Source organism: Salvelinus alpinus, chromosome 34, assembly GCF_045679555.1.
Source record: "Salvelinus alpinus chromosome 34, SLU_Salpinus.1, whole genome shotgun sequence".
Taxonomy (NCBI): Eukaryota; Metazoa; Chordata; class Actinopteri; order Salmoniformes; family Salmonidae; genus Salvelinus; species Salvelinus alpinus.
In genome coordinates, this window is record NC_092119.1 from 16,895,124 (window position 1) to 16,920,882 (window position 25,759).

At 44.3% G+C, this 25,759-nt stretch overlaps 2 protein-coding genes across 4 annotated transcripts; both read right to left on the reverse strand.

The window, feature by feature from the left end:
* Window positions 1–189: 189 nt before the first annotated feature.
* On the reverse strand, window positions 190–6,919 carry LOC139563815 (cathepsin B-like). 2 transcript variants are annotated; one of them, XM_071382741.1, is made up of 9 exons: window positions 6,757–6,919; window positions 2,864–3,078; window positions 2,477–2,591; window positions 2,275–2,390; window positions 2,100–2,185; window positions 1,822–1,968; window positions 1,623–1,739; window positions 1,212–1,340; window positions 190–1,092 (listed from the first exon to the last, which is right to left on the reverse strand). In XM_071382741.1, the coding sequence occupies exons 2-9, from the start codon at window positions 3,070–3,072 to the stop codon at window positions 1,019–1,021; spliced, it is 993 nt and encodes a 330-aa protein (XP_071238842.1). In that variant the 5' UTR covers window positions 3,073–3,078; window positions 6,757–6,919; the 3' UTR covers window positions 190–1,018. The 2 variants fall into 2 exon arrangements, with proteins under 2 accessions (XP_071238842.1, XP_071238843.1); XM_071382742.1 differs by lacking the exon at window positions 6,757–6,919 and adding an exon at window positions 5,952–6,040.
* Window positions 6,920–8,250: 1,331 nt separating this feature from the next.
* Window positions 8,251–22,689, reverse strand: LOC139563544 (XK-related protein 5-like). Of its 2 annotated transcripts, XR_011672584.1 has the most exons (10): window positions 22,450–22,689; window positions 20,240–20,435; window positions 19,971–20,137; window positions 15,525–15,658; window positions 14,754–14,832; window positions 14,333–14,502; window positions 14,045–14,156; window positions 13,060–13,526; window positions 10,927–11,849; window positions 8,251–10,845 (listed from the first exon to the last, which is right to left on the reverse strand). XR_011672584.1 is itself a non-coding variant. In XM_071382295.1 (9 exons), the coding sequence occupies exons 1-9, from the start codon at window positions 22,565–22,567 to the stop codon at window positions 11,151–11,153; spliced, it is 2,142 nt and encodes a 713-aa protein (XP_071238396.1). In that variant the 5' UTR covers window positions 22,568–22,689; the 3' UTR covers window positions 8,251–11,150. The 2 variants fall into 2 exon arrangements, 1 of the variants encoding a protein (XP_071238396.1); XM_071382295.1 differs by having other exon boundaries at window positions 8,251–11,849.
* Window positions 22,690–25,759: the final 3,070 nt, after the last annotated feature.

The following is a 25,759-nucleotide window of genomic DNA, read 5'->3' on the forward strand; positions in this document are numbered from 1 at the left end:
TAAGAGTCACTCAGTGGAGGGCTTCCTACACAAATTTAATGTCAACACACAAATGTTGAAAGTAGTGGTGTCTGAGGTTTTAGGCTGGTATCTGTATAAGCACTTTGTGACGACTGCATGTCTTGCAGGGCAGGGAGAACAGGAGTTCAAGCCACTCCAAAACAAGGCCAGGACAATTCAGAGACCAAGTTAAACATATTGGTTGACTTTTATTTAATGCAACTCAATACAATCATTCCAGAACACTTGATCAGAACAGAGAGAATCATTAAAGACACAGCATTCAAATAAAACAATCCCATCAGTACAAAACCACTCACGCTTCCCTTAAAATCCAATTTAAAAACAAAATGTGCACAATGTTATCAGTGATCACATTAAATAAAAAAATGTAAAGTTTAAAGCATCATACATGAACATTTTTAAATTGATGTGATTATTGTGAACTACAGGGAGAGGACTTTTAGCACAGATTGTGACCAATCAGACAGGAAGCAAGATGGACCTCTTGAGTCACTCACTATGGGGGGTGGGGTCTCAAGTCTACCGTAGCTTCCTCTCAATCTGCACAGATGCAAATGGACAGGTACCTTTCACCCATCCTGCATTTACAGATCAGTGGAGCTGACAGAGTGGATATGAGGGGAAGAAGCCGCTACAGATTGAGACACCAGGAAGAACACATTTAACTAAAGACAAAGCCATGCCCAGCTCCAAGTCAACTCCTAGGCACTTCTTACACAATTCTCAGATCTGATGAGGAATCAGGAACAGGTATGAGCTATACAGTAATAGGACAGGTATAAGCAACATGGTAGTAGCTCATGGCCTTTCCCTCAGACAGGGTAGCATTTTCTAAACCAATTATTTTGGAACTAAAGAGGTGCCTAGTGGGGTTAGGGGTTGACTCAGTGTAAAGGCCAGGAAGGCATGCAGAAAGATGATGGTTTCCCTCTAGTGGAGAGGACTGGTGCATCTGCAGCAGTCTGAAATCACTTCCTGGTTACTGTTGTCATGGTTACAAAGGGACACCAGCCACCATCTCAGACTCGATGCCACAGTGGTCCTTACCTCTCAGGATCTTAAAGAAACCTGGGAGACAGGACAGAGAAACACATTGTGTTGGAGTAGCCAAGAAGCACAATCTTCCTTTAGAAAAATTCACCAATAGTTTGTCCAGAGTTGTTAGAGAATTTGGATAAGTGTCTCACCATTCTCTCCCCAGTCAGTGTTCCAGGAGTTAGCAGCCAGCCAGTAAGGAGTTCCCCCCTCCTCTCCCCAGCCAAGGACCTTAATGGCATGGCCTCCTACTGCACTGCCAGAGACATGCTGGTACACACCTAGACCGAGAGAAAGTTGGGGTGTCAGAAAAACATTCATTCACACATTTAAATGACAATTGTGTCAAATTGCCAACCCATCCTTTATGGGTTTAATTGACACAAACCTGCATAATTCACTGTGGTAACTAAAAGGTCATTCTTCCAGTGTTCAATGCATAAAGAGGGGAAACATTTAAGGTAGAAATCTATACATAATAGTAAATAACTTTATCCAAACAACTACATTCCTAGAGCAGTAAAAGCTACACTATACAGAAAAGAGAAAAGGCCTGTCCTCACCAGACTTGTAGAGCAGGAAGTCTTCGTAGACAGTGAAGGCTCCTTCCACAGGTCCGTTCTTCAGGAGCTCAGTCATGATCTGCTGCTCTTCAGAGGGCAAAGTGTACGAGTTCTTACCTAGGGTACAGGAGAGAGGGCTTAGTGTGTACGTCCACTTAGCAAGAATACATCCACATTGTGTGTGAATGTGTTTACTTACCAAAGTGTTTGTCCTGCTTGTAGCCAGGTGTGTATCCAGTCTCACACTGGTTGGAACATTGTGGGGTGTCACCCTCCTCTCCTGTACAGGGGGTTCGTGTGCCGTTAACATGGTGCTCACAGGGAGGGATGGAGTAGGGCCTGCAACCTGACAGGAGAGACCAGAGAAAGAGGGAGAGTTACATACAGGGAGGGAGAGAGAAGGGTCTGACAGGAGAGAGAGATAGAAACAGGGAGAGAGAGAGTAGGGTCTGACAGGAGATCCCTGACCCTACATACCAACGTGAGAGTCGTAGAGTCCTCCAGTGACCAGCCCCTCTGTAGTCCAGAAGTCCCACGCAGCAGAGGGATAACCACCATTACAACTAGGAACACACACAGTAAGCAATGCTAACAACCGCCGATGCCTTACATGCAGCCATGTCACAGAGCAGGTGAATGAGAAAACACATACCCCATGCCACAGCTGTCACAGCAGCTGAGCAGGTCTTCAGAGGAGATCTCCACGCTGACCTTGGCGTTGCTATGGATACACACACGGTCTGAGATGGCCTCCGCAGCACCAAACGCCTGCAGAGGAACAAGCACGTCAAACACACTCAACGCCATGGTTCAGTCACAGGAGTATCCTCCAGCGTGACTCCGTCTGTTCTTACCCAGCAGCTGCCACAGGAGCCCTGGTCTCGGATCTCCTTCAGAGTGGGGCAGTTGGGCCACTGCTGTCTGGGGTCAAAGGTGTCAGGCAGCTCCACATCCCCTGCATACTGCACCCTACAGAGGCGAGAACAAGACAGCCATTAACCCTACATACTACAACCTACCCTAAAGAGACTGAGCGACACAAAGAGAGAACAAAAGAACGAGAGCAAGTAACAGGAGACCGACTGAATGTGCTGTTACTGTGTAGTGTTCTTGGTAAAGTCAATCTGTAAAGCAGCCAAAGAGGAGTTAAATGACATTAAAAGATCAGTTCACTTCCTGCTTGAACACTTTCTGGATACAGCACACAAACATTCCCTCCATAACAACTCAGTCTCACTCACATGGCGGGCAGTTTGGGTCCTTTAAGCAGGGTTCCACACAGTCTCTTAACGTAGCTGTAGTCCACATTATGGAAGTTGTGACCAGCCTTCCATGTAGTGTTGACCTTGTTGATGTAGTCCACCATCTGGTGGGAGAGTGGAGGTAGGCGGGGCCGGGCCCAGCTGATTGACAGCCCAGACACCAGCGCCAAAAATATCACACGCCACATCACTTCCTGTAGGGACACAGCATCATGGGAACATGAGTTCAAACACTAAGTAAGGTAGTGTAGTTCAGGACATTTGCAGTTGCTTGCCCAGTTGAGGTTAAGAACCCCCCCCCTCCACAAATTAGCTTTGTTTTAGGTGAAAACAAAGCCCACATATAGACCTACCAAACTGGCCCCAGGGGGCGAAGAGACATGCAGTCATGCAGGGACACAAACACTTCAGCACCCCGCCATTAAGAGGGCAGAGAGGAGAGCACTTCAGTGCAACTTCCTTGAGTACAGCACTTCAGAGAGCCTTGCTTGAATACAGCGTCAGGCATAGAAGGGCTAATGGATTTGGCTCAGGCCCATAGATCAATACCAGTGCAGACTGAAGGATGTGTCCGTCTCAGATACTGCCAAGTCATTCTTGGTATAGAATAACTTGTTGGCCACCATGACACAGCCCTAACTGGTTCAGATCAGAAAAATATATTCCATGGCTACTTTAACCAGGAACCTGACAAAACAGGAATGCACATCAGGCCTAAACACACGTTACGACATGTGGTGTGTGGTCACATCACAATTTCCAAAAATGGGCTGCACAATGGTGAAATCATATGATTGAATGAGTCAGCAGCAAGTAGCTTTACATAGAAAGTATCAGAACACATGACTGACTCCTTTCGACTCAGCAAAGACAACCAAGCCCCACTTCCCTAAAGAGCACTGCCTCTACGCAGGGCCAGTAGGGATCACTTCTCTAAAGCACAGCATCACTAGTCATTATGGTAGGGTAACACCAAGACATTCAGAGGTCATTTATAGACTTGATGAACGTTAAAGAGTTTTAATACATAAGACATTGTTTTACCCCCTTTGTCTGACAGACTACCTGGAGCAACAAGCAGTCTCACTGGCAATTCTAAAGCAGCACCGTACCTTCCATTAGTGGGTCAAGGATAAGCGATAAATAGGGCTGTGTTGTTCAGTAGGGAGAAAAACATTTTGAATGGGAGTGAAACTGGTAGGTACTACCTGAACAGGTTAACAATATGACAGCAACAAATAGCTGAGCAACAGATTAGCAAGCCAGACAGGCCGATATATAACTGTTATTGAACTCTCATAGCCTGCGACTTACGTAGCCTAACCGTAAAGTGGGAGAGGAGAGATCGTGTCAGCTCAACTGTCTGCTGCAGTGGAAGAGCAGGTTCTCAAACCCACAGGGGGAAGTTAAACATTTCTCTGAAGGGACCTTTATTGTTCAGCTATAAAATTAATGACTAACCTCATGACAAGGACAAATGTTTAGTCTCCAGCACCCCCATGTAACAGTCTAGGACCTTTGTGTATAGGATTTATCCAGCTAAGCACAACACTGCTGATAGAGAAACCCTTAAATGATAGTGCCCGAGAAACCGGTGTTTAAGATATTAGCACAGGTGTTAAGCCAGAGTCGAAGTCAGGCAAACCATGCCAATACATCACCCAAACACCAGCTTCGAGGGCATGATCTCTTTATACAACAGGTTAACATTAAAATAATTGACATTTTCATTACCATTATTTTTGATGAACTTATACCATTTCATCCTTTCACAACATAGTCCCTGACACAAATCTGTGGTTGCTAACCAAGCCGGCTGGTCGTTCTATCAGTTCGGTTGCCAGAGAAACGACCCAGTCGTTCAGTCTTTTTGTTCTGCATCTGGTCGCATCCCAGTCATTCATTCTGAACGTTCCATTGCCATACTGGCTGGAAACATTCTTATCCCTTGCATGCTAGCCAGCCGACAAAAGCTAACTTAACAGAATAAGAGCAAAGTAGTCACATTTTGTTTAAGCTCTTCTCTAGTGACATTTATTTGTAACATCCATAACAATGACTTAAGAGGCGCGATTTCACCTGGCACAGAAAATGTGCTCACGCATCAGGACACTTATTCAGAGGAGCTAGCCAACACAGCGAACAATAACTTCAAACTGAAACCGGTGACACTACAAACTATCTGCATTTCGTTTTACCTTTTATAAATTGACATTTTTGTATACATCCATAAAAATACCAGCTGATTCATGATTTCGAACTGGCTGAGAAAAGCTGCCTTCCTGTCTCATCCCAACACCTACGTTCATTACTATGGGACAGCTGGAGAACGAATTTGAATATTGAAAAATGTTGCAAATGACAGACCGCAAGGTTTACACAAATCGCCACTGTTGAAAAATAAATTTGACTAAAAGAATGTTAGATGTCTAGATGCTTTTTATAGTGGAGATGGGCTGATGGGACAGAGTAAATACACTGAATCTGTGATGTTAAAATACCTGTGGTAACTTGTGGAATAGACACACGCTTGAATGCTCTTTTAAACAATCAGCATTAGACCCATCCATTGTCTAATAAAGCAATAAGGCACAAGGGGGTGTGGTATATGGCCAATAATAGCACAGATAAGTGCTGTTCTAAAGGACGCATTGCGGAGTGCCTAAACACAGCCCTTAGCCGTGGTATATTGGCCATACATCAAACCCCCGAGGAACCTTATTTGGTTAGCAACGTAATTAGAGCAGTGAAAATTAATGTTTTGTTATATACCACAGCTGTCAGCCAATTAGCATTCAGGGCTCGAACCACCCAGTTTATAATAAATAACCACCATCAAGACATTGGTTGAATTGGGTATTATGCCGTGTTTACGTGATATGAGATATGAGAGATATGAGAAAACAGACAGCAAACCGGATGTCAAAGAGAGTTGGTGAATGCGGTTAGCCGCCATGGTTGACGGGGCTTGCCGCTAAAGTTAAACCATTTAAATTTTTGCCGTCTGCAGTAGCGTTGTTCTCTACCGGATGTTGATTTGCACTGAAATCACCATGTAAAAGCATACCGTTATGCCTGCTTGCTTTTGCGGTCACCCTCTTGCTTTCTTGTCCTATGTCGACAGGTATGACCGTTTTTGCGTCCCTCGTCTGAACGCAGCATTAGGCTAGTACTAGACATGGAAACGTGCCTGTACACTGGCCACGCGTGAAATAGGGGTGTCCCAGGTCTCTTTCAGATCACATGTCTTCCGATAGTAATTGTATCTCAATGTTCCTCTTGTCGCTAAGTGAGTGTCTGGCTTTCAATTTATTATCCAGATTTCAGACTGGTTTAAAGTGAAATCAGGATTTCGGTTACACACCAGTCCAGGCATGTTTCCATAAAGTCGGGCACTTTTCAGAGCCCTTTCAACATAAGATGCCTTTGAGAAATGTCTGAGTTAAGGTCACGTTAGTCATTACATATTGTATGAAAATCTGACTTCATAACATGCACACGCTTATGTCGAAAACAGTTGACACAAGAAAAGCGTTAAGATATAACGTTAACTGCCCATTCAAAAGTAGGCCACACAAAACAAACACCGCCCGAACAAACCTGCTGCATTTCAAACTAACATTAACTAGTAACGTTACATCATTTAAGCCATTGTATCTACTCGTCACAACCACATTTTTAATCAGGACATAAGTAACGTTAACGTATCTCGTTTAGCAAAGAAAAAAAAGTGAGCTATAAATTGGTCTTTGTACTGTACGGGTAGTTAGCTAGCCACCTAGAAAGCTAACTAAAACTGATACGGAGTTCCTCAAATACATCATGTTTCTAAGCGAACTGAAATTAAGTTCAATATAATAACGTCACATTACCGGTTATCTGCTTGTCAGACGTGCCTAAGACCAGTTACAGCACACTTGTACACGTCCACGTCTCCTAAATCACCTGGAAAAATGTTTACTGATACCGTTCGGTTCTGACCTTTAAATCAGAGGAGAATCACGTGACTTGTCATGCGCCTGTTGCTTTGGTCATGGCCCTCCCTTATGGTTGCAGATTTCATTAGAAGACTTGCTGAATGGTTTTATGTCTAGTTAATAGACACAGTACGCATATTATGTAACTAATTTACTATAACAACAATGATGATTGTAGGGGGGTTTATTCAGGTGAGATAAAATGTGCACAATTTCAAACTGAAATTCTACCGAAGCTTACACGGAACCCAAACCGCGCTATCGTGCATAAATGTATTTTGTCCCCCCACACCAAACGCGATCACGACACGCAGGTTAAAATATCAAAACAAACTCTGAACCAATGACATTAATTTGGGGACAGGTCGAAAAGCATTAAACATGTATGGCAATTTAGCTAGTTAGCTTGCACTTGCTAGCTAACGTTAAGTTGTCCTATTTAGCTAGCTTGCTGTTGCTAGCTAATTTGTCCTGGGATATAAACATTGAGTTGTTATTTTAACTGAAATGCACAAGGATCTCTACTCCGACAATTAATCCACACATAAAACGGCCAACAGAATCACATCTCTCCTCCTTCCAGGCTTTTTCATCGTTTAAATTATATGGTGATCACATCTAAACTTTCATTGTATTACCAGACTACCTGCAAAACAGTTCGTCTTTCTATCACCCACATGGGTATAACCAATGAGGAGATGGCACGTGGGTACCTGCTTCTATAAACCAATGAGGAGATGGAAGAGGCAGGACTTGCAGCGCGATCTGCGTCAGAAATAGGAATGAGGTCTATATTAGCCCTTGGCGTCGCAGACGCTCGTTGGCGCGCGCGAGGAGTGTGGGTGTATTAATTGATTAACATGGATTTCAAAATTTATTTTGCGACGCTCGCGCACGCGACGTGTCCGGTCTGGTCAGCATGTTACATGAAACACTGAATGAACAGGGCCCTTGATGCATGTGAAGGAGAAATGTAGGCCTATAGAATTTGCATTTGCTAACACACATTTTAGGCGATTACACGTTTCAAGGATCATCAGCACAAAAAAACGCATTTCAAGAACAACTCGTGACTGCAAAACAAGCGAGGTCATCATATAAAGCAGCCGAGGACACGATGACGCATGCGTTTATCAAAAACCATCGACCAAATCAGAGCTATTTTAACTAACGAAGCATGATCCGTCTTCTTTCTGTTCTGTATACAGCTGAAGTAACAGAATAACATGTGTGACTGACTGGGTTTAAACCGGTGTCATCTTCATAGCACAAAACAATGTTAGCCTACTGAGCTAAAGCCTAGGCATTTACCCTGGGAGGTAAAAATCAAGATGGTCTCTTTTCATTTCTTTACTGATTAGATTAGAACAATAGTAACAGCACTCTTCATAGTGGTAATGATAGTGTTTATTCAGGTGTACTAAAACAGTTATTAACCACCGCTAGTATTATTAGAATAAATGATGGCCAAAATCAGATGCATCACATTTACCCGATGTAACAATCATAATAAAATAAAAAACATTTTGTTAATGCATATTGTCAAGTACAGATATAAAACCTAGTCGAAACACAATTAATCACACTACCTTACACTTTACATGCAGTAAATGTAACCGAAATAAAAAATTCTAAGAATACAAAGCAAGAAACTGAAAATAGAAGCCCTCCATTCCATTCATTGTGATGAACATTACATACAGGTAAGGCAATGAGACCCGAGAGCCATCGCAGCTGATGCTGTCGTTTCTACAAGGCAAGCGCTTATCATCAATTGATCCGTTTGATTATCAAGCCAAGGCTTTGAGATAGCATTCTAAATGCCTGTCAGTGCACTAAAATGCATTATAAAGTCCATACTGACATTAGTAGGTTATATTAGCTACCATATTAACTTTGCACAGACATACATTCTAAAAGCTAGTTAATGCAATGTGTGTTGAGTGCTTTCTTTATTCACATCTATCATTAGTTACTGTACACTGTGTCAGGCTGTATAAAAATAAGGATGGACGTGCAATGGTACCGTTTCCTCAGCTCCATCTAGCTAAACACATTCCCTTTATAGCAACAGCGTAAAACAATAGTTCAGAACTAATCTGGTCCCAACCAGCTCTCTCTCTGAGCCTGTGGACAAGGTTAGTTATGAACTCACTATAAAATACAATCAAACAAAATAAATAAACTGAAAAAAAGAAAAAAAAAGCTGATAACACTGACCTCCAAACATCAATAGCAGCACGTGACCTTTACCCCCTAGAAAGGCCTGCCACTCTTTCTCTCCCTAGACCCTTCTATGAACTAAGCCCTTAGGGACTAAGGGAAGGGGCTAGGGAAAGAAATGGGACCCGGCTGTAGGGTTAAAGTGGGACCCGGCTGTAGGGTTAAAGGATCTGGAAGCTCATCAACATTACCAGCAGCTTGTTTCAGGCACTTCCACACTGATAGATACAGTCTGCTCAGGTGCCACTTCAATAGATCAGATTAGTTGGATCTTCTTCCTGTCTCGCAGGAAGTAGAAGTCATTCCTCCCTACAAATGGTTCATAAAGATCTTTAACCATATAAAAAGAATTCAACACATGGAAACAGTACTTATACTGACCGAAATGAATTGAACACATGGAAACAGTACTTATACTGACCGAAATGAATTGAACACATGGAAACAGTGCTTATACTGACCGAAATGAATTGAACACATGGAAACAGTACTTATACTGACCGAAAAGAATTGAACACAATTGAATAATCTCATATATACTGTATATTGTAATGCTAGTACCTAGCAGACTGAATTGTCTGCTTGACATGTCGGGACTAGCTGTAAACTAATCGTAAATAAGAGTATGAAGATTAGTTTAAATTTCACATAATAAAAATGATTAACTTATATTACCTTATATTGCTAGGGTACCTTCAGATTAAATATCACATTTGGATCAAATAATAAATACTGTATATACAGTAAGCCTATAAAAGTAATACTAAACCTTAACATGTGATCAGAGCCTCTCTTGCTTAACCAATAGCTCGCCTTCGGTTAATCACTCATATTACAATAAATCATATTTGCGCAGAAGTGCAAACTGTCTCAAATTATATCAGATATATACAAGAAAAAAAGACAAATATATAAACTCTCTTCTCTGTCAAACCTTAATAATCACAATTTAATATCATAACGCTTTATGACGGCCCTGATTCAATCAATCACATATCAATGTAAACCACACTGAGGGTTCATCTCAGAATGCTGACACTATCAGAGGTGTAAACCGTGTTAAAACCGACACACCCTTACAAGTTATTATTTCCACAGACATTATCATTAAATGTGGACATGAAACTTCATATGTCATTAGAATACAGCGTAAACATTATGAATAAAGTCACAATGCAATTGATTTGATCTGTGATTGAATCAGGGCCTAAGAGAAAAGGATACCCCACTGTTACTTCATTAAAGACTACTTCCAGTCCAATCTTTTATCTTAGTGTGTCTGTGTGTGACAGTTACATGTGGATTCACAACCTCATACTGGCTGATAATACTGGGATTCTCAAGACATGCTATAGTTATTTAGTGTGAAACACATCTGGCTAGCCTGGGGGCCAGGCTGGTTCTGAATTCGTCAACAAGCCCTTGGCTAGTAATAAAGCAGTTGTCTCGCATGATAACAAAGTTGTAATAGCACTGTTGAAAGCAGAACCAGCCTGACACCCAGGCTAATGTCATGTATCTTCTACAATACTCTCTTTATATTGTTTTCTATATAATCTCTACATCTGGGTCAAATACAATATGATAAACTGGGTGGTTCGAGCCCTGATTGCTGATTGGCTGACAGACGTGGTATATCAGACCGTATACCACTGGTATGACAAAACACTTCTTTTTACTGCCCTAATTATGTTGGTAACCAGTTTATAATAGCAATAAGGCACCTCTGGGGATTTGTGGTATATTGCCAATACACCACGGCTAAGGGCTGTATCCAGGAACTCCGCTTTGCGTTGGGCTAAGAACAGCCCTTAGCCGTGGTATATTGGCCATATACCACACCCCTTCGGGCCTTATTGTTTAAATGTAAAATACTTTCAAATCCTTTACGCTCGCTTGATTTAGCTTGGAATGGAACAGTGGTACAATGGAACTAATGAAATAATCCCAAAAGTGTAAACTCCGCCACCCAGCTGCACATCGGTCGAGCTAAATCAAACACACGTCAACGTGTATTTGAGAGTATTTGACCAGGTCTAATCATTTCGCTCCACCCATTGGCCCCTCTAGATCAATTTATCTCTATGGTCTACAAACTGGACCAGTTGTTTTCTAGCATGGGTGGTAATGGCGGTGGTGGTGGTAGTAGAGGGGCCAGGGCCTGGTTCCTCTGGCCCAGCACGAGGCTCCTGTCTGGGTGTAGAGGTGAAGAGGGGCTCCCTGATGCGGTAGGGGCTCCGGTAGCTGGAGATGGGTGACAGCTCAGAGCCCCAGCCCAGGTAGCTACCGCTGGACGGGGAGACTGCGTCAGCGCTGAAATACAAGGTGGTACCGGACTCCGCAGGTTTGAAGTTCCGCTGGGGGCTTCCCATGCCCATCAGCAGGGACGGTGACCTTTTCTCTGGAGACGAACCACGTCTGACATCCAGTGACCCCACAGAAGGTGACCCTTGGGTGCTGGAGGTGACCACGTTGCTGTCGATGTGTCGGTAGTCTGGGTGCCTGGGGGACGAGGGTGTGGGGGATCCATAGGCGGCGCTCTGGAAGTCTTCGTCGTCTCGATCGTCGGAGGGAGGGGGGCTGGAGTCATCCTGCTGGGTGGCAGGCTCAGAGTGATGGCAGGCTCTGACCTCAACTAGGACCTCCACCAGTGGCAGCTTGACCTCCTGGATGGGAGAGGGAGAGGACAGCACCGGTCTCACCTCATGTCTCACCGCCTGTCTCACCTCACTGATGATGTCTCTTGCTGGGGCCGCCTTTATCACCTGAGGGGAAGGAAGACAGACATTATTGTGAAATGTTCCACATCAAGGAGAAAGCTAACGGGTCCCAGGAGCCAAACATAGAGGATAAGATCCAACAATAGTAGAGAACAGTAAATCAAGCCTCAACTTGACGCCTGCTCCCAGAAGTGCTCTGTTTTAAGACAGACTACATTCAACCACATAGAACATTCAACCACATAGAACATTCAACCACATAGAACATTCAACCAAAGACAACATTCAACCACAGACAACATTCAACCACAGACAACATTCAACCACAGACAACATTCAACCACATAGAACATTCAACCACAGACAACATTCAACCACAGACAACATTCAACCACAGACAACATTCAACCACATAGAACATTCAACCACAGACAACGTTCAACCACAGACAACGTTCAACCACATAGAACATTCGACCACATAGAACATTCAACCACAGACAACATTCAACCACAGACAACATTCAACCACATAGAACATTCAACCACATAGAACATTCAACCACAGACAACATTCAACCACAGAGAACATTCAACCACAGACAACATTCAACCACAGACAACATTCAACCACAGACAACATTCAACCACATAGAACATTCAACCACAGACAACGTTCAACCACAGACAACGTTCAACCACAGACAACATTCAACCACAGACAACATTCAACCACATAGAACATTCGACCACATAGAACATTCAACCACAGACAACATTCAACCACAGGCGACATTCAACCACAGACAACATTCAACCACAGACAACATTCAACCACATAGAACATTCAACCACATAGAACATTCAATCACAGACAACATTCAACCACAGACAACATTCAACCACAGACAACATTCAACCACAGACAACATTCAACCACATAGAACATTCAACCACATAGAACATTCAACCACAGACAACATTCAACCACAGAGAACATTCAACCACAGACAACATTCAACCACAGACAACATTCAACCACAGACAACATTCAACCACAGACAACATTCAACCACAGAGAACATTCAACCACAGACAACATTCAACCACAGACAACATTCAGAGTGAAGATTTAATTGGAAAATATAGGAGTTCTGGTCCTCCAAACATGGCACAGCAGCTTGCCAAAAACAACAACATGTGAAGTGTACACTTCAGGGAAACGGGGAAGACATTCAATTGGGTGCTCATCTCACCTCCTCCACCTCTTTGACCTGGGGAAGGTTGAGAGAAGGTTGTTGAATGTTGGGAGTAGGTTGTGGAACGTTGGGAGTAGGTTGTGGAACGTTGGGAGTAGGTTGTGGAACGATGGGAGAAGGTTGCGGAATGTCCGGGGACCTTGGCAGAGCCATTTCCCGCAGTCCCAGCAGCCCGGCCAATCCCCCTTCGCCATAAGCGTGGCTTATTCTAGCCACATCGCCCGTCTTCAGGGCTAGGCGAATAAGCAGCCAGTGGTGGTGCTTCCAGCCCTGCCATTGGCTAGGGAGGTCCAACAAAGTACCGCCCCCAACAAGTTGACCGTGGCGATGGTTCTTCTCATCCAATGAGAGAGAAGAGCCCCGGTCTGCACAAGCACCGCCCATTCCATGGTTACGAATGCTCTGGAAGATCTCAAAGGACTTGGGGTGGAGGAACCGGTAGTACAGCACTAGAGCTATCACACCTGGGGGAACACAGAGGAGACAGGCGAGTGTGTATGGGTGGGTTCTTCTATCCTTGTGGGGACCTACAATCCCCCAAAGTCCCCACAAGGATAGTAAAACAAGGACAATTCCCTCTCGTGGGGACATTCCCCATGTCTCCATGAGGACAAAGGCTATTTTAAGATTAGGTGTTAAATTTAGGGTTAGAATTAGGATTAGGGTTAGAATTAGGTTTAGGGTTAGAATTAGGTTTAGAATTAGGGTTATGGTAAGAGTAAGGGGTTAGTTGTTAGGAGTTAGCTTTAGGGTTATGGTTAGGGGAAATAGGATTTTGAATGGAAATTAATTTTGTGTGTGTGTGTGTGTGTGTGTGTGTGTGTGTGTGTTTGTGTGTGTACATATGTATGTATGTTGTTAGGAGTTAGCTTTAGGGTTATGGTTAGGGGAAATAGGATTTTGAATGGAAATTCATTTTGTGTGTGTGTGTGTGTGTGTGTGTGTGTGTGTGTGTGTGTGTGTGTGTGTGTGTGTGTCTCACCAATGAGGAAACTACAGAACACAGCGGTTGGGATACCCATGCTATCCCATGATGCAGCACTGAAGAAGTCGGAACCTGCCAGCAGAAGAAGAGCGTTCTCGATAAACATGGCCTGCAGGAGAGAGCAGAGAGTTACACACACACACACACACACACACACACACACACACACACACACACACACACACACACACACACACACACACACACACACACACACACACAGACACACACACACACACACACACACACACACACACACACACACACAGCGAGAGAGAGACCCACCAGGTAGAATCCGGCCATGCGGCATCGGGAGGCTCCGTCCTTGACGTTGAGGAAGAGGAAGATGTGAACAGCTCCCAGCACCAGGTTGAACAGGTGCCAGCGCAGCGGCGTTTTGATGATGTCACTCTGCTGAGACACCAACCAGAACGTAGCACCCAACCAGTGTAGACCTGAGACACATGGGTGCAGGACAAACATCACTGAATGCTCACACGCACGCACGCACGCTCGCATGCACGCACGCACACACACACACACACGCACACACACACACAAGCACACGCACGCACACCCACACACACACACACACACACACACAAGCACACACACAAGCACACACAAGCACACACACACACACACAAGCACACGCACACACACACAATAAAAGAGACTTTCACACACATATACTGTACACACTCACCAATAACTCCAAGGACCCACTGACGGAACAGGCGTGTAAAGAGTGCGAGGGTGGCGAGACGTGCTCCCAACATGCTGACCTAAACACAATACAATAAGTCTGTTACTATCACACAAACACACACACACATGCCCAGCCCAAACGACACACCCAGCCCACACACCCAGCCCACACAGCCCAGCCCAGCCCACACACCCAGCCCACACAGCCCATTCAACACACCCAGCCCACACAGCCCAGCCCACACACCCAGCCCAGCCCACACACCCAGCCCACACACCCAGCCCAGCCCACACACCCAGCCCACACACCCAGCCCACACACCCAGCCCACACACCCAGCCCAGCCCACACAGCCCATTCAACACACCCAGCCCACACAGCCCATTCAACACACCCAGCCCACACACCCAGCCCAGCCCACACACCCAGCCCAGCCCACACACCCAGCCCAGCCCACACACCCAGCCCAGCCCACACCCAGCCCACACACCCAGCCCACACACCCAGCCCAGCCCACACACCCAGCCCAGCCCACACACCCAGCCCACACAGCCCATTCAACACACCCAGCCCACACACCCAGCCCAGCCCACACACCCAGCCCAGCCCACACACCCAGCCCAGCCCACACCCAGCCCACACACCCAGCCCAGCCCACACACCCAGCCCAGCCCACACACCCAGCCCAGCCCACACACCCAGCCCACACAGCCCATTCAACACACCCAGCCCGCACGACCAGCCCACCCAGCCCAGGCAACCCTCCTACCCTCCAGAGCAGTCTACAGGTGATAGCAGCAGGGGACATGGGGAGATGTCCAGGTCTGATGAGGGAACAGGCTCTGGCATACAGCACCAAGGCCCAGGCCAGGGACAACAGACACACCACAAAACATACCGAGACTGGAGAGAGAGAGAGAGAGAGAGAGAGAGAGAGAGAGAGAGAGAGAGAGAGAGAGAGAGAGAGAGAGAGAGAGAGAGAGAGAGAGAGAGAGAACGAGAACGAGAACGAGAACGAGAACATGAATACTCTGTAAGGAGATTGTATCAAACACACAGGATGGTATTCAGAGATAGATGGGAGGGATGGTGGTAGCTAAGGGATTAAAAACAAACAAAAGACAACTAAGTTATATTGAGAATATACACTACCGTTCAAAAGTTTGGAGTCACTTAGAAATGTCCTTGTTTTTGAAAGAAAAACAATTTTTTTTGTCCATTAAAATAACATCAAATTGATCAGAAATACAGTGTAGACTTTGTTAATGTTGTACATGACTATTGTAGCTGGAAATAGCAGATATTTTATGGAATATTCTACATAGGCGTACAGAGGCCCATTATCAGCAACCATCACTCCTGTGTTCCAATGGCACGTTGTGTTAGCTAATCCAAGTTTATCATTTTAAAAGGCTAATTGATCATTATAAAACCATTTTGCAATTATGTTAGCACAGCTGAAAACAGCTGTTCTGATTAAAGAAGCAATAAAACTGGCCTTCTTTAGACTAGTTGAGTATCTGGAGCATCAGCATTTGTGGGTTCGATTACAGGCTCAAAATGGCCAGAAACAAAGACCTTTCTTCTGAAACTCGTCAGTCTATTCTTGTTCTGAGAAATGAAGGCTATTCCATGCGAGAAATTGCCAAGAAGCTGAAGATCTTGTACAACGCTGTGTACTACTCCCTTCGCAGAACTGGCTCTAACCAGAATAGAAAGAGGAGTGGGAGGCGCCGGTGCACAACTGAGCAAGAGGACAAGTGCATTAGAGTGTCTAGTTTGAGAAACAGACACCTCACAAGTCCTCAACTGGCAGCTTCATTAAATAGTACCCGCAAAACACCAGTCAGTGTAAACAGTGAAGAGGCAACTCCGGGATGCTGGCCTTCCAGGCAGAATTGCAAAGAAAAAGCCATATCTCAAATCAAATGTATTTGTCACATACAAATGGTCAGCAGATGTTAATGCAAGTGTAGCGAAATGCTTGTGCTTCTAGTTCCGACCATGCAGTAATATCTAACAAGTAATATAACCTAACAATTTCACAACAACTACCTTATACACACAAGTGTAAAGGAATGAATACGAATATGCACATAACAATATATAAATGAGTGATGGCCGAACGGCATAGGCAAGTTGCAGTAGATGTTATAGAGTACAGTATATACATATAGGATTAGTAATGTAGGGTATCTGACAGTTCAATAAAAATATAAGATTAAGATGGGCAAAAAAATAGAAGGCCAGCATCCCGGAGTCACCTCTTCACTGTTGACGTTGAGACTGGTGTTTTGTGTGTAGAGCGCCTTGACAGGAGTGTGGCGAGGCACAGATCTGGGGAAGGGTACCAACATTTTTTTGCAGCATTGAAGATTCCCAAAAACACTGTGGCCTCCATCATTCTTAAATGGAAGAAGCTTGGAACCACCAAGACTCTTCCTAGAGCTGGCCGCCCGGCCAAACTGAGCAATCAGGGAGAAGAGCCTTGGTCAGGGAGGAGACCAAGAACCCATTGGTCACGCTGACAGAGCTCTAGAGTTCCTCTCTAGAGAAGGGAGAACCTTCCAGAAGGACAACCATCTCTGCAGCACTCCACCAATCAGGCCTTTACGGGTAGAGTGGCCAGACAGAAGCAACTCCTCAGTAAAAGGCACATGACAGCCCGCTTGGAGTTTGCCAAACGGCACCTAAAGATTTTCAGACCATGAGAAACAAGATTCACTGGTCTGATGAATCCAAGATAGAACTCTTTGGCCTGAATGCCAAGCGTCACGTCTGGAGGAAACCTGGCACCATCCCTATGGCGAAGCATGGTGGTGGCAGAATCATGCTGTTGGGATGTTTTTCAGCGGCAGGGACTGGGAGACTAGTCAGGATCGAGGCAAAGATGAACGGAGCAAAGTACAGAGAGATCCTTGATGAAAACCTGCTCCAGAGCTCTCAGAGCCTCAGACTGGAACGAAGGTTCACCTTCCAACAGGACAACGACCCTAAGCACACAGCCAAGACAAAGCAGGAGTGGCTTCGGGACTAGTCTCTGAATGTCCTTGAGTGGCCCAGCCACTTAAACCTGATTGAATATCTCTGGAGAGACCTGAAAATAGCTGTGCAGCAATGCTCCCCATCCAACCTGACAGAGCTTGAGAGGATTTGCAGAGAAGAATGGGAGAAACTCCCTAAATACAGGTGTGTCAAGCTTGTAGCGTCATTCCCAAGAAGACTGAGTGAAGGGTCTGAATACTTATGTAAATGTTATATTTCCGTTTTTAATTTTAATAAATTAGCAAACATTTCTAAAAAACTATTTTATCTTTGTCATTATGGGGTATTGTGCGTAAATTGATGAGGAAAATGTTTTATTTAATCAATTTTAGAATAAGGCTGTAACGTAACAAAATGTGGAAAAAGTCAAGGGGTCTGAATACTTTCCGAAGGCACTGTATATTTATATTTAGAAAAAAATATGTGGGGGATTAGAAATGACGCAGACACAACGAATTGCAAAACTTGCTGAAGCTGGGGACTTACAGTTGAAGTCGGAAGTTTACATTCACCTTAGCCAAATACATTTAAACTCAGTTTTTTCACAATTCCTGACATTTAATCCAAGTAAAAATTCCCTATCTTAGGTCAGTTAGGATCAACCACTTTATTTGAAGAATGTGAAATGTCAGAATAATAGTAGAGAGAATGATTTATTTAAGCTTTTATTTCTTTCATCACATTCCCAGTGGGTCAGAAGTTTACATACACTCAATTAGTATTTGGAAGCATTGCCTTTAAATTCTTTAACTTGGGTCAAACATTTTGGGTAGCCTTTCACAAGCTTCCCACAATAAGTTGGGTGAATTTTGGCCCATTTCTCCTGACAGAGCTGGTGTAACTGAGTCAGGTTTGTAGGCCTCTTTGCTCGCACACGCTTTTTCAGTTCTGTCCACAAATCTTCTATAGGATTAAGGTCAGGACTTTGTAATGGCCATTCCAATACTTTGACTTTGTTGTCCTTAAGCCATTTTGCCACAACTTTGGAAGTATGCTTGGGGTCATTGTCCATTTGGAAGACGCATTTGCGACCAAGCTTTGACTTCCTAATTGTCGTCTTGAGATGTTGCTTCAATATATTCAAATAGTTTTCCATCCTCATGATGCCATCTATTTTGTGAAGTGCACCAGTCCTCCCTGCAGCAAAGCACACCCACAACATGATGATGCCACCCCTGTGCTTCACGGTTGGGATGGTGTTCTTCGGCTTGCAAGCCTCCCCCTTTTTCCTCCAAACATAACGATGGCCATTATGGCCAAAAAGTTATATTTTTGTTTCATCAGACCAGAGGACATTTCTCCAAAAAGTACAATCTTTGTCCCAATGTGCAATTGAAAACAGTAGTCTGGCTTTTTTATGGCGGTTTTGGAGCAGTGGCTTCTTCCTTGTTGAGCGGTCTTTCAGGTTATGTCGATAGAGGACTCATTTTACTGTGGATGTAAATACTTTTGTACCTGTTTCCTCCAGCATCTTCACAACGTCCTTTGCTGTTGTCTGGGAAGAAGACAGAACGTGTTTCCTTCCTGAGCGGTATGATGGCTGCGTGGTACCACGGTGTTTATACTTGCGTTCTATTGTACAGATGAACTTGGTACCTTCAGGCATTTGGAAATTGTTCCCAAGGATGAACCAGACTTGTGGAGGTCTACAATTTTTTTTCTGAGGTCTTGGCTGATTTCTTTTGATTTTCCCATGATATCAAGCAGAGGCACTGAGTTTGAAGGTAGGCCTTGAAATACATCCACAGGTACACCTCCAATTGACTCAAATGATGTCAATTAGCCTATTCTTCTAAAGCCATGACATAATTTTCTGGAATTTTCTAAGCTGTTTAAAGGCACAGTCAACTTAGTGTATGTAAACTTCTGACCCACTGGAATTGTGATACAGTGAATTATAAATGAAATAATCTATGTGTAAGCAATTGTTGGGAAAATGACTTGTGTCATGCACAAAGTAGATGTCCTAACCAACTTGCCAAAACTATAATTTGTTAACAAGAAATTTGTGGAGTGGTTTAAAAACTAGTTTTAATGACTCCAACCTAAGTGTATGTAAACTTCCGACTTCAACTGTATATTGATGGAAGCTACAATCTATCTGCGATATTAAAGCTGATCTACCCCCTAAAACAAAAACAACACAAACACACAGAGACACATGTAGTACCTGGTGAAGATAGTCCTACATCTGTACAGATGAGGACATAGGTCTGCAGGACGGTCTGTGGCAGAGTGACCACCAGCGCCTCCAACAGGCGGAGAGCTGAAACGTCAGCCTGCTGCATTATCTCACTACACTGATCCTCTCTAGTGGACGTCATAGTCTCCCATAACCTGGAACACAACAACACAGGGTCAGAGAGTGTTCTCGTTTCATCGTTGACCTCTAAACCCCGGACCTCTAACGCCAAAGAGGGTACTACAGTGGTACGTTACCTTCTAAAGATGCCCAGGTGCAGGATGTGAGTCCATTTGAGGTCTTTGCTACGTATACGTCCATCCGCCTGGTACCACAGCCAACTGAGCAACTGGGGACCCCACCCAGGGAGGAGGAACAAGGCCGTAAGCCCCGCCCAGTGGGCGTAGCAATAGTTATGCCCCACCCACAGGTAGTACACAAAACAGTAGATCACTGTGGACACACACACAGGTAGATCATTAGAGATGATACAGGACATCTACACACACATACACACACTGTATTTTCTAGTGTAATGGCAGCTGGTCTTTACATAATGTGACAATGATGAGCACTGTTTGGTACTTAGGTCAACATAAAACACTGGACACACCTGGTACCAAACTGGACACACCTGGTACCAAACAGGACACACCGGGTACCAAACAGGACACACCTGGTACCAAACTGGACACACCTGTTACCAAACAGGACACACCGGGTACCAAACAGGACACACCGGGTACCAAACTGGACACACCTGGTACCAAACAGGACACACCGGGTACCAAACAGGACACACCTGGTACCAAATTGTCCATAACACCCAAGACACAGAGAAGGCTAATTAAAACGTAATCAATATGTAATTATCTAACGAATGTGTAATGTATTTTCCCAAACGGTTTGGTACTTAGGTCAACATAAAACACTGGACACACCGGGTACCAAACAGGACACACCTGGTACCAAATTGTCCATAACACCCAAGACACAGAGAAGGCTAATTAAAACGTAATCAATATGTAATTATCTAACGAATGTGTAATGTATTTTCATTTCATTCAGTTTGGTACTTAGGTCAACATAAAACACTGGACACACCTGGTACCAAACAGGACACACCTGGTACCAAACTGGACACACCTGGTACCAAACAGGACACACCGGGTACCAAACAGGACACACCTGGTACCAAACTGGACACACCTGGTACCAAACAGGACACACCGGGTACCAAACAGGACACACCTGGTACCAAACTGGACACACCTGGTACCAAACAGGACACACCGGGTACCAAACAGGACACACCTGGTACCAAATTGTCCATAACACCCAAGACACAGAGAAGGCTAATTAAAACGTAATCAATATGTAATTATCTAACGAATGTGTAATGTATTTTCCCAAAGGCAATTTGGGAAAATTAAATTAATTGAATTAAAAAATAAGTTAGTTGAAATCAAATCAAATAATTTAAATACAGTAAGACATTGTTAGTTTGGCAAAAAAAACCTAAGCCAACATTTGTGGGTTACATCTTTTGTCCAATGGAAAATAATTGCAAAAAAGGCAGATGACCTATGTAGCAAATTAGGCTAAAGTATCATTTGAGGGCTCACTAATGCAATAAAGTGAGCAGAAAGTAAACAATTTACACTAAATTGTTTGTCTTTCACAGATACCATTTAAAACAATCTCACACGTAATAAATTAACACAATTACGTTGAATTATTCTTTTTAAATACATTGTTACTTTGGCAAAAACATATATTGTGATAAGCAGTAGAACAGTGAGGGCAGTTTCAACATCTGTGTGTGTGTATGTGTGTGTGTGTGTGTGTGACCTCTATCATGACTATAGGCTGAGGACAGGGTTGGGCCCGGGTGATGCTGCTGCTGTCTCTTATCTCTAATAGGCTACAAAATGCACGCGCCTCCTGCCTCTAAAGAACCACTTACTGAACGATGCGGTGCTCTATGTCCGCCTCTCCCTTTCCTCTCCACCCCCCCCCCCCCCCCCCTCGTTCTCTCTCCCTGTCCCAGTAATATTAACCATCTGCCGGAGCAGCCCGACCAGTAGAGGAGAGTAGGGTCCGCCCATTCCCCTATCCATTTATGGCATACAGAAAAAGGCGCTCGAATATGACAGAAATGCGCCACTTTTCTACGAGCATGACTTTAGCTACAGCAGAGATGTCGTCCGCGGCTGCTGTTGCATGTTTTCATAACACCATAACACCTACATCGACACTAGTAATGCACGCACCTATAAAGATTGTAATGCATCTGAAAATGCAGATTAAAATTAAAATACTTTGGGAAATATCAATGAAACCGTCATGCAACCTTCCCCGGTTTAACACTGTACTGTTATGATTGTAGCCTAGGTGTGGTGAGAGAATACAGGCCTATCTCCATCACTGGAGGGGTGTGCGTGTGCGTTTAGGCAGTGATACTTACGCGCAGTCCGCTCAGCCACAATGAGAAATGCAGTAAATGCGAAGACGCAAACATGGCAGCAGGCCACGCACGAGCCTCCCCGAATGGCCATGGCCCGGGCCGTGGTGTATTGTCTCATCACGGAGATGTAGAATCTTGATCTGCAATGCTGCGATGAATCCCACGCAGCAGTATTGACTCGTCCGTTCCAAGGTAGGGTACCCCTGTGCTCTGCTCCGTTATCCCTTGGAGACTGCTTCTGACGTCATGGCCTCGCATTAAAGCCACAGTCTGTGATTTTGTTTCAGTAATTTTCAACTGATGAATCAAATTGGTACAACATGCCTTTTATTAGATAGTCAATACATTATTAGTCTCCTGTATTAGAATAACATATTATTATCCTGATGGTTACCAAATAACTAAGAATATTACCAAAGATTTGTGCTATCACTCTATTGTTTAAGAGACCAAAAAATTATGTCGGCTGTAACTTCAAGGTTTTCATGTCCCTCTCGTTACCAGTGGTGGAAAAATAACTCAATTGTCATATTTGAGTAAAAGTAAAGATACCTTTTAATAGAAAAATACTCAAGTAAAAGTGAAAGTCACCCAGTAAAATACTACTTGAGTAAAAGTCTAATAGTATTTGTTTTAAAATATACTTAAGTAAAAGTAAATGGAAATGCTAAAATGTATAGTATCAAAAGAAAAAGTATAAATCATTTCAACTTCCTTATATTAAGCAAACCAGACGGCACCATTTTCTTGTTTTTATTTATTTACGGATAGCAAGGGGCAACACTCCAACACTCAGACATCATTTACAAACCAAGCATTTGTGTTTAGTGAGTTTGCCAGATCAGAGGCAGTAGGGATGACCAGGGATGTTCTCCTGATAATTGGACCATTTTCCTGTCAAAATGTAATACGTTTGGGTGTCAGGGAAAATACATGTAGTAAAAAGTACATTATTTTCTTTAGGAATGTATTGAAGTAAAAGTAAAAATTGCCATAAATATAAATAGTAAAGTAAAGTACAGATACAAAAATAGTAAAGTACAAAAAAACTACTTAATTAAGTAGTACTTTAAAGTATTTTTACTCAAGTACTTTACACCACTGCTGATGACATGTCATTCCTTGACCACTACAGATAGAAATTGCTATTCATGGATCAAATTGTTAAATGATCTGTGCTGAATGCACATGAAGGAAAGGAGATGAGGAGACGAAGTCCCATTCATGCCTACTGCCAAGTTTTGGAGGGATGGGAAAAGTGTAGTATATTATAGTCAACAGCAGATGGCGGTATAAGCTCACAGGACAGACCTAACCAGAACAGAACATGACAGACCAGAACAAAACAGGAAATACCAGAACAGGACAGAACACACCAGAACAGGACAGACCAGAACAGGACAGAACACACCAGAACAGGACAGACCAGAACAGGACAGACCAGACCAGAACAAGACAGGACAGAACAGAACAGAGCAGGACAGAACAGAACAGAGCAGGACAGACCAGAACAGAGCAGGACAGAACAGACCAGAACAAGACAGGACAGAACAGAACAGAGCAGGACAGAACAGAACAGAGCAGGACAGACCAGAACAGAGCAGGACAGAACAGGACAGAACAGAACAGAGCAGGCACATCATTTGCTTCTAGAGGGTTTTATTCTTCAATGAATGGGTGTGCACCACCACACGTCACTTCAAAAGCAACACGTACCGTAGAGAGTCTAGCTACCGCTTCAGTGTTAGCAGAGCTGTAGAGAGTCTAGCTACCGCTTCAGTGTTAGCAGAGCTGTAGAGAGTCTAGCTACCGCTTCAGTGTTAGCAGAGCTGAAGAGAGTCTAGCTACCGCTTCAGTGTTAGCAGAGCTGAAGAGAGTCTAGCTACCTCTTCAGTGTTAGCAGAGCTGAAGAGAGTCTAGCTACCGCTTCAGTGTTAGCAGAGCTGAAGAGAGTCTAGCTACCGCTTCAGTGTTAGCAGAGCTGAAGAGAGTCTAGCTACCGCTTCAGTGTTAGCAGAGCTGAAGAGAGTCTAGCTACCGCTTCAGTGTTAGCAGAGCTGTAGAGAGTCTAGCTACCGCTTCAGTGTTAGCAGAGCTGAAGAGAGTCTAGCTACCGCTTCAGTGTTAGCAGAGCTGAAGAGAGTCTAGCTACCGCTTCAGTGTTAGCAGAGCTGAAGAGAGTCTAGCTACCGCTTCAGTGTTAGCAGAGCTGAAGAGAGTCTAGCTACCGCTTCAGTGTTAGCAGAGCTGAAGAGAGTCTAGCTACCGCTTCAGTGTTAGCAGAGCTGAAGAGAGTCTAGCTACCGCTTCAGTGTTAGCAGAGCTGAAGAGAGTCTAGCTACCGCTTCAGTGTTAGCAGAGCTGAAGGGAGTCTAGCTACCGCTTCAGTGTTAGCAGAGCTGAAGAAAGTCTAGCTACCGCTTCAGTGTTAGCAGAGCTGAAGGGACCAGGTGCAGCTGGGGCTAAGTGCTAGCCCTGTCAACCTACTACAGAACTGACCTTGTTATAGGCTGAGCTGGGGCTAAGTGCTAGCCCTGTCAACCTACTACAGAACTGACCTTGCTATAGGCTGAGCTGGGGCTAAGTGCTAGCCCTGTCAACCTACTACAGAACTGACCTTGCTATAGGCTGAGCTGGGGCTAAGTGCTAGCCCTGTCAACCTACTACAGAACGTACCTTGTTATAGGCTGAGCTGGGGCTAAGTGCTAGCCCTGTCAACCTACTACAGAACTGACCTTGTTATAGGCTGAGCTGGGGCTAAGTGCTAGCCCTGTCAACCTACTACAGAACTGACCTTGCTATAGGCTGAGCTGGGGCTAAGTGCTAGCTCTGTCAACCTACTACAGAACTTACCTTGCTATAGGCTGAGCTGGGGCTAAGTGCTAGCCCTGTCAACCTACTACAGAACGTACCTTGTTATAGGCTGAGCTGGGGCTAAGTGCTAGCCCTGTCAACCTACTACAGAACTGACCTTGTTATAGGCTGAGCTGGGGCTAAGTGCTAGCCCTGTCAACCTACTACAGAACTGACCTTGTTATAGGCTGAGCTGGGGCTAAGTGCTATCCCTGTCAACCTACTACAGAACTGACCTTGTTATAGGCTGAGCTGGGGCTAAGTGCTAGCCCTGTCAACCTACTACAGAACTGACCTTGTTATAGGCTGAGCTGGGGCTAAGTGCTAGCCCTGTCAACCTACTACAGAACTGACCTTGTTATAGGCTGAGCTGGGGCTAAGTGCTATCCCTGTCAACCTACTACAGAACTGACCTTGTTATAGGCTGAGCTGGGGCTAAGTGCTAGCCCTGTCAACC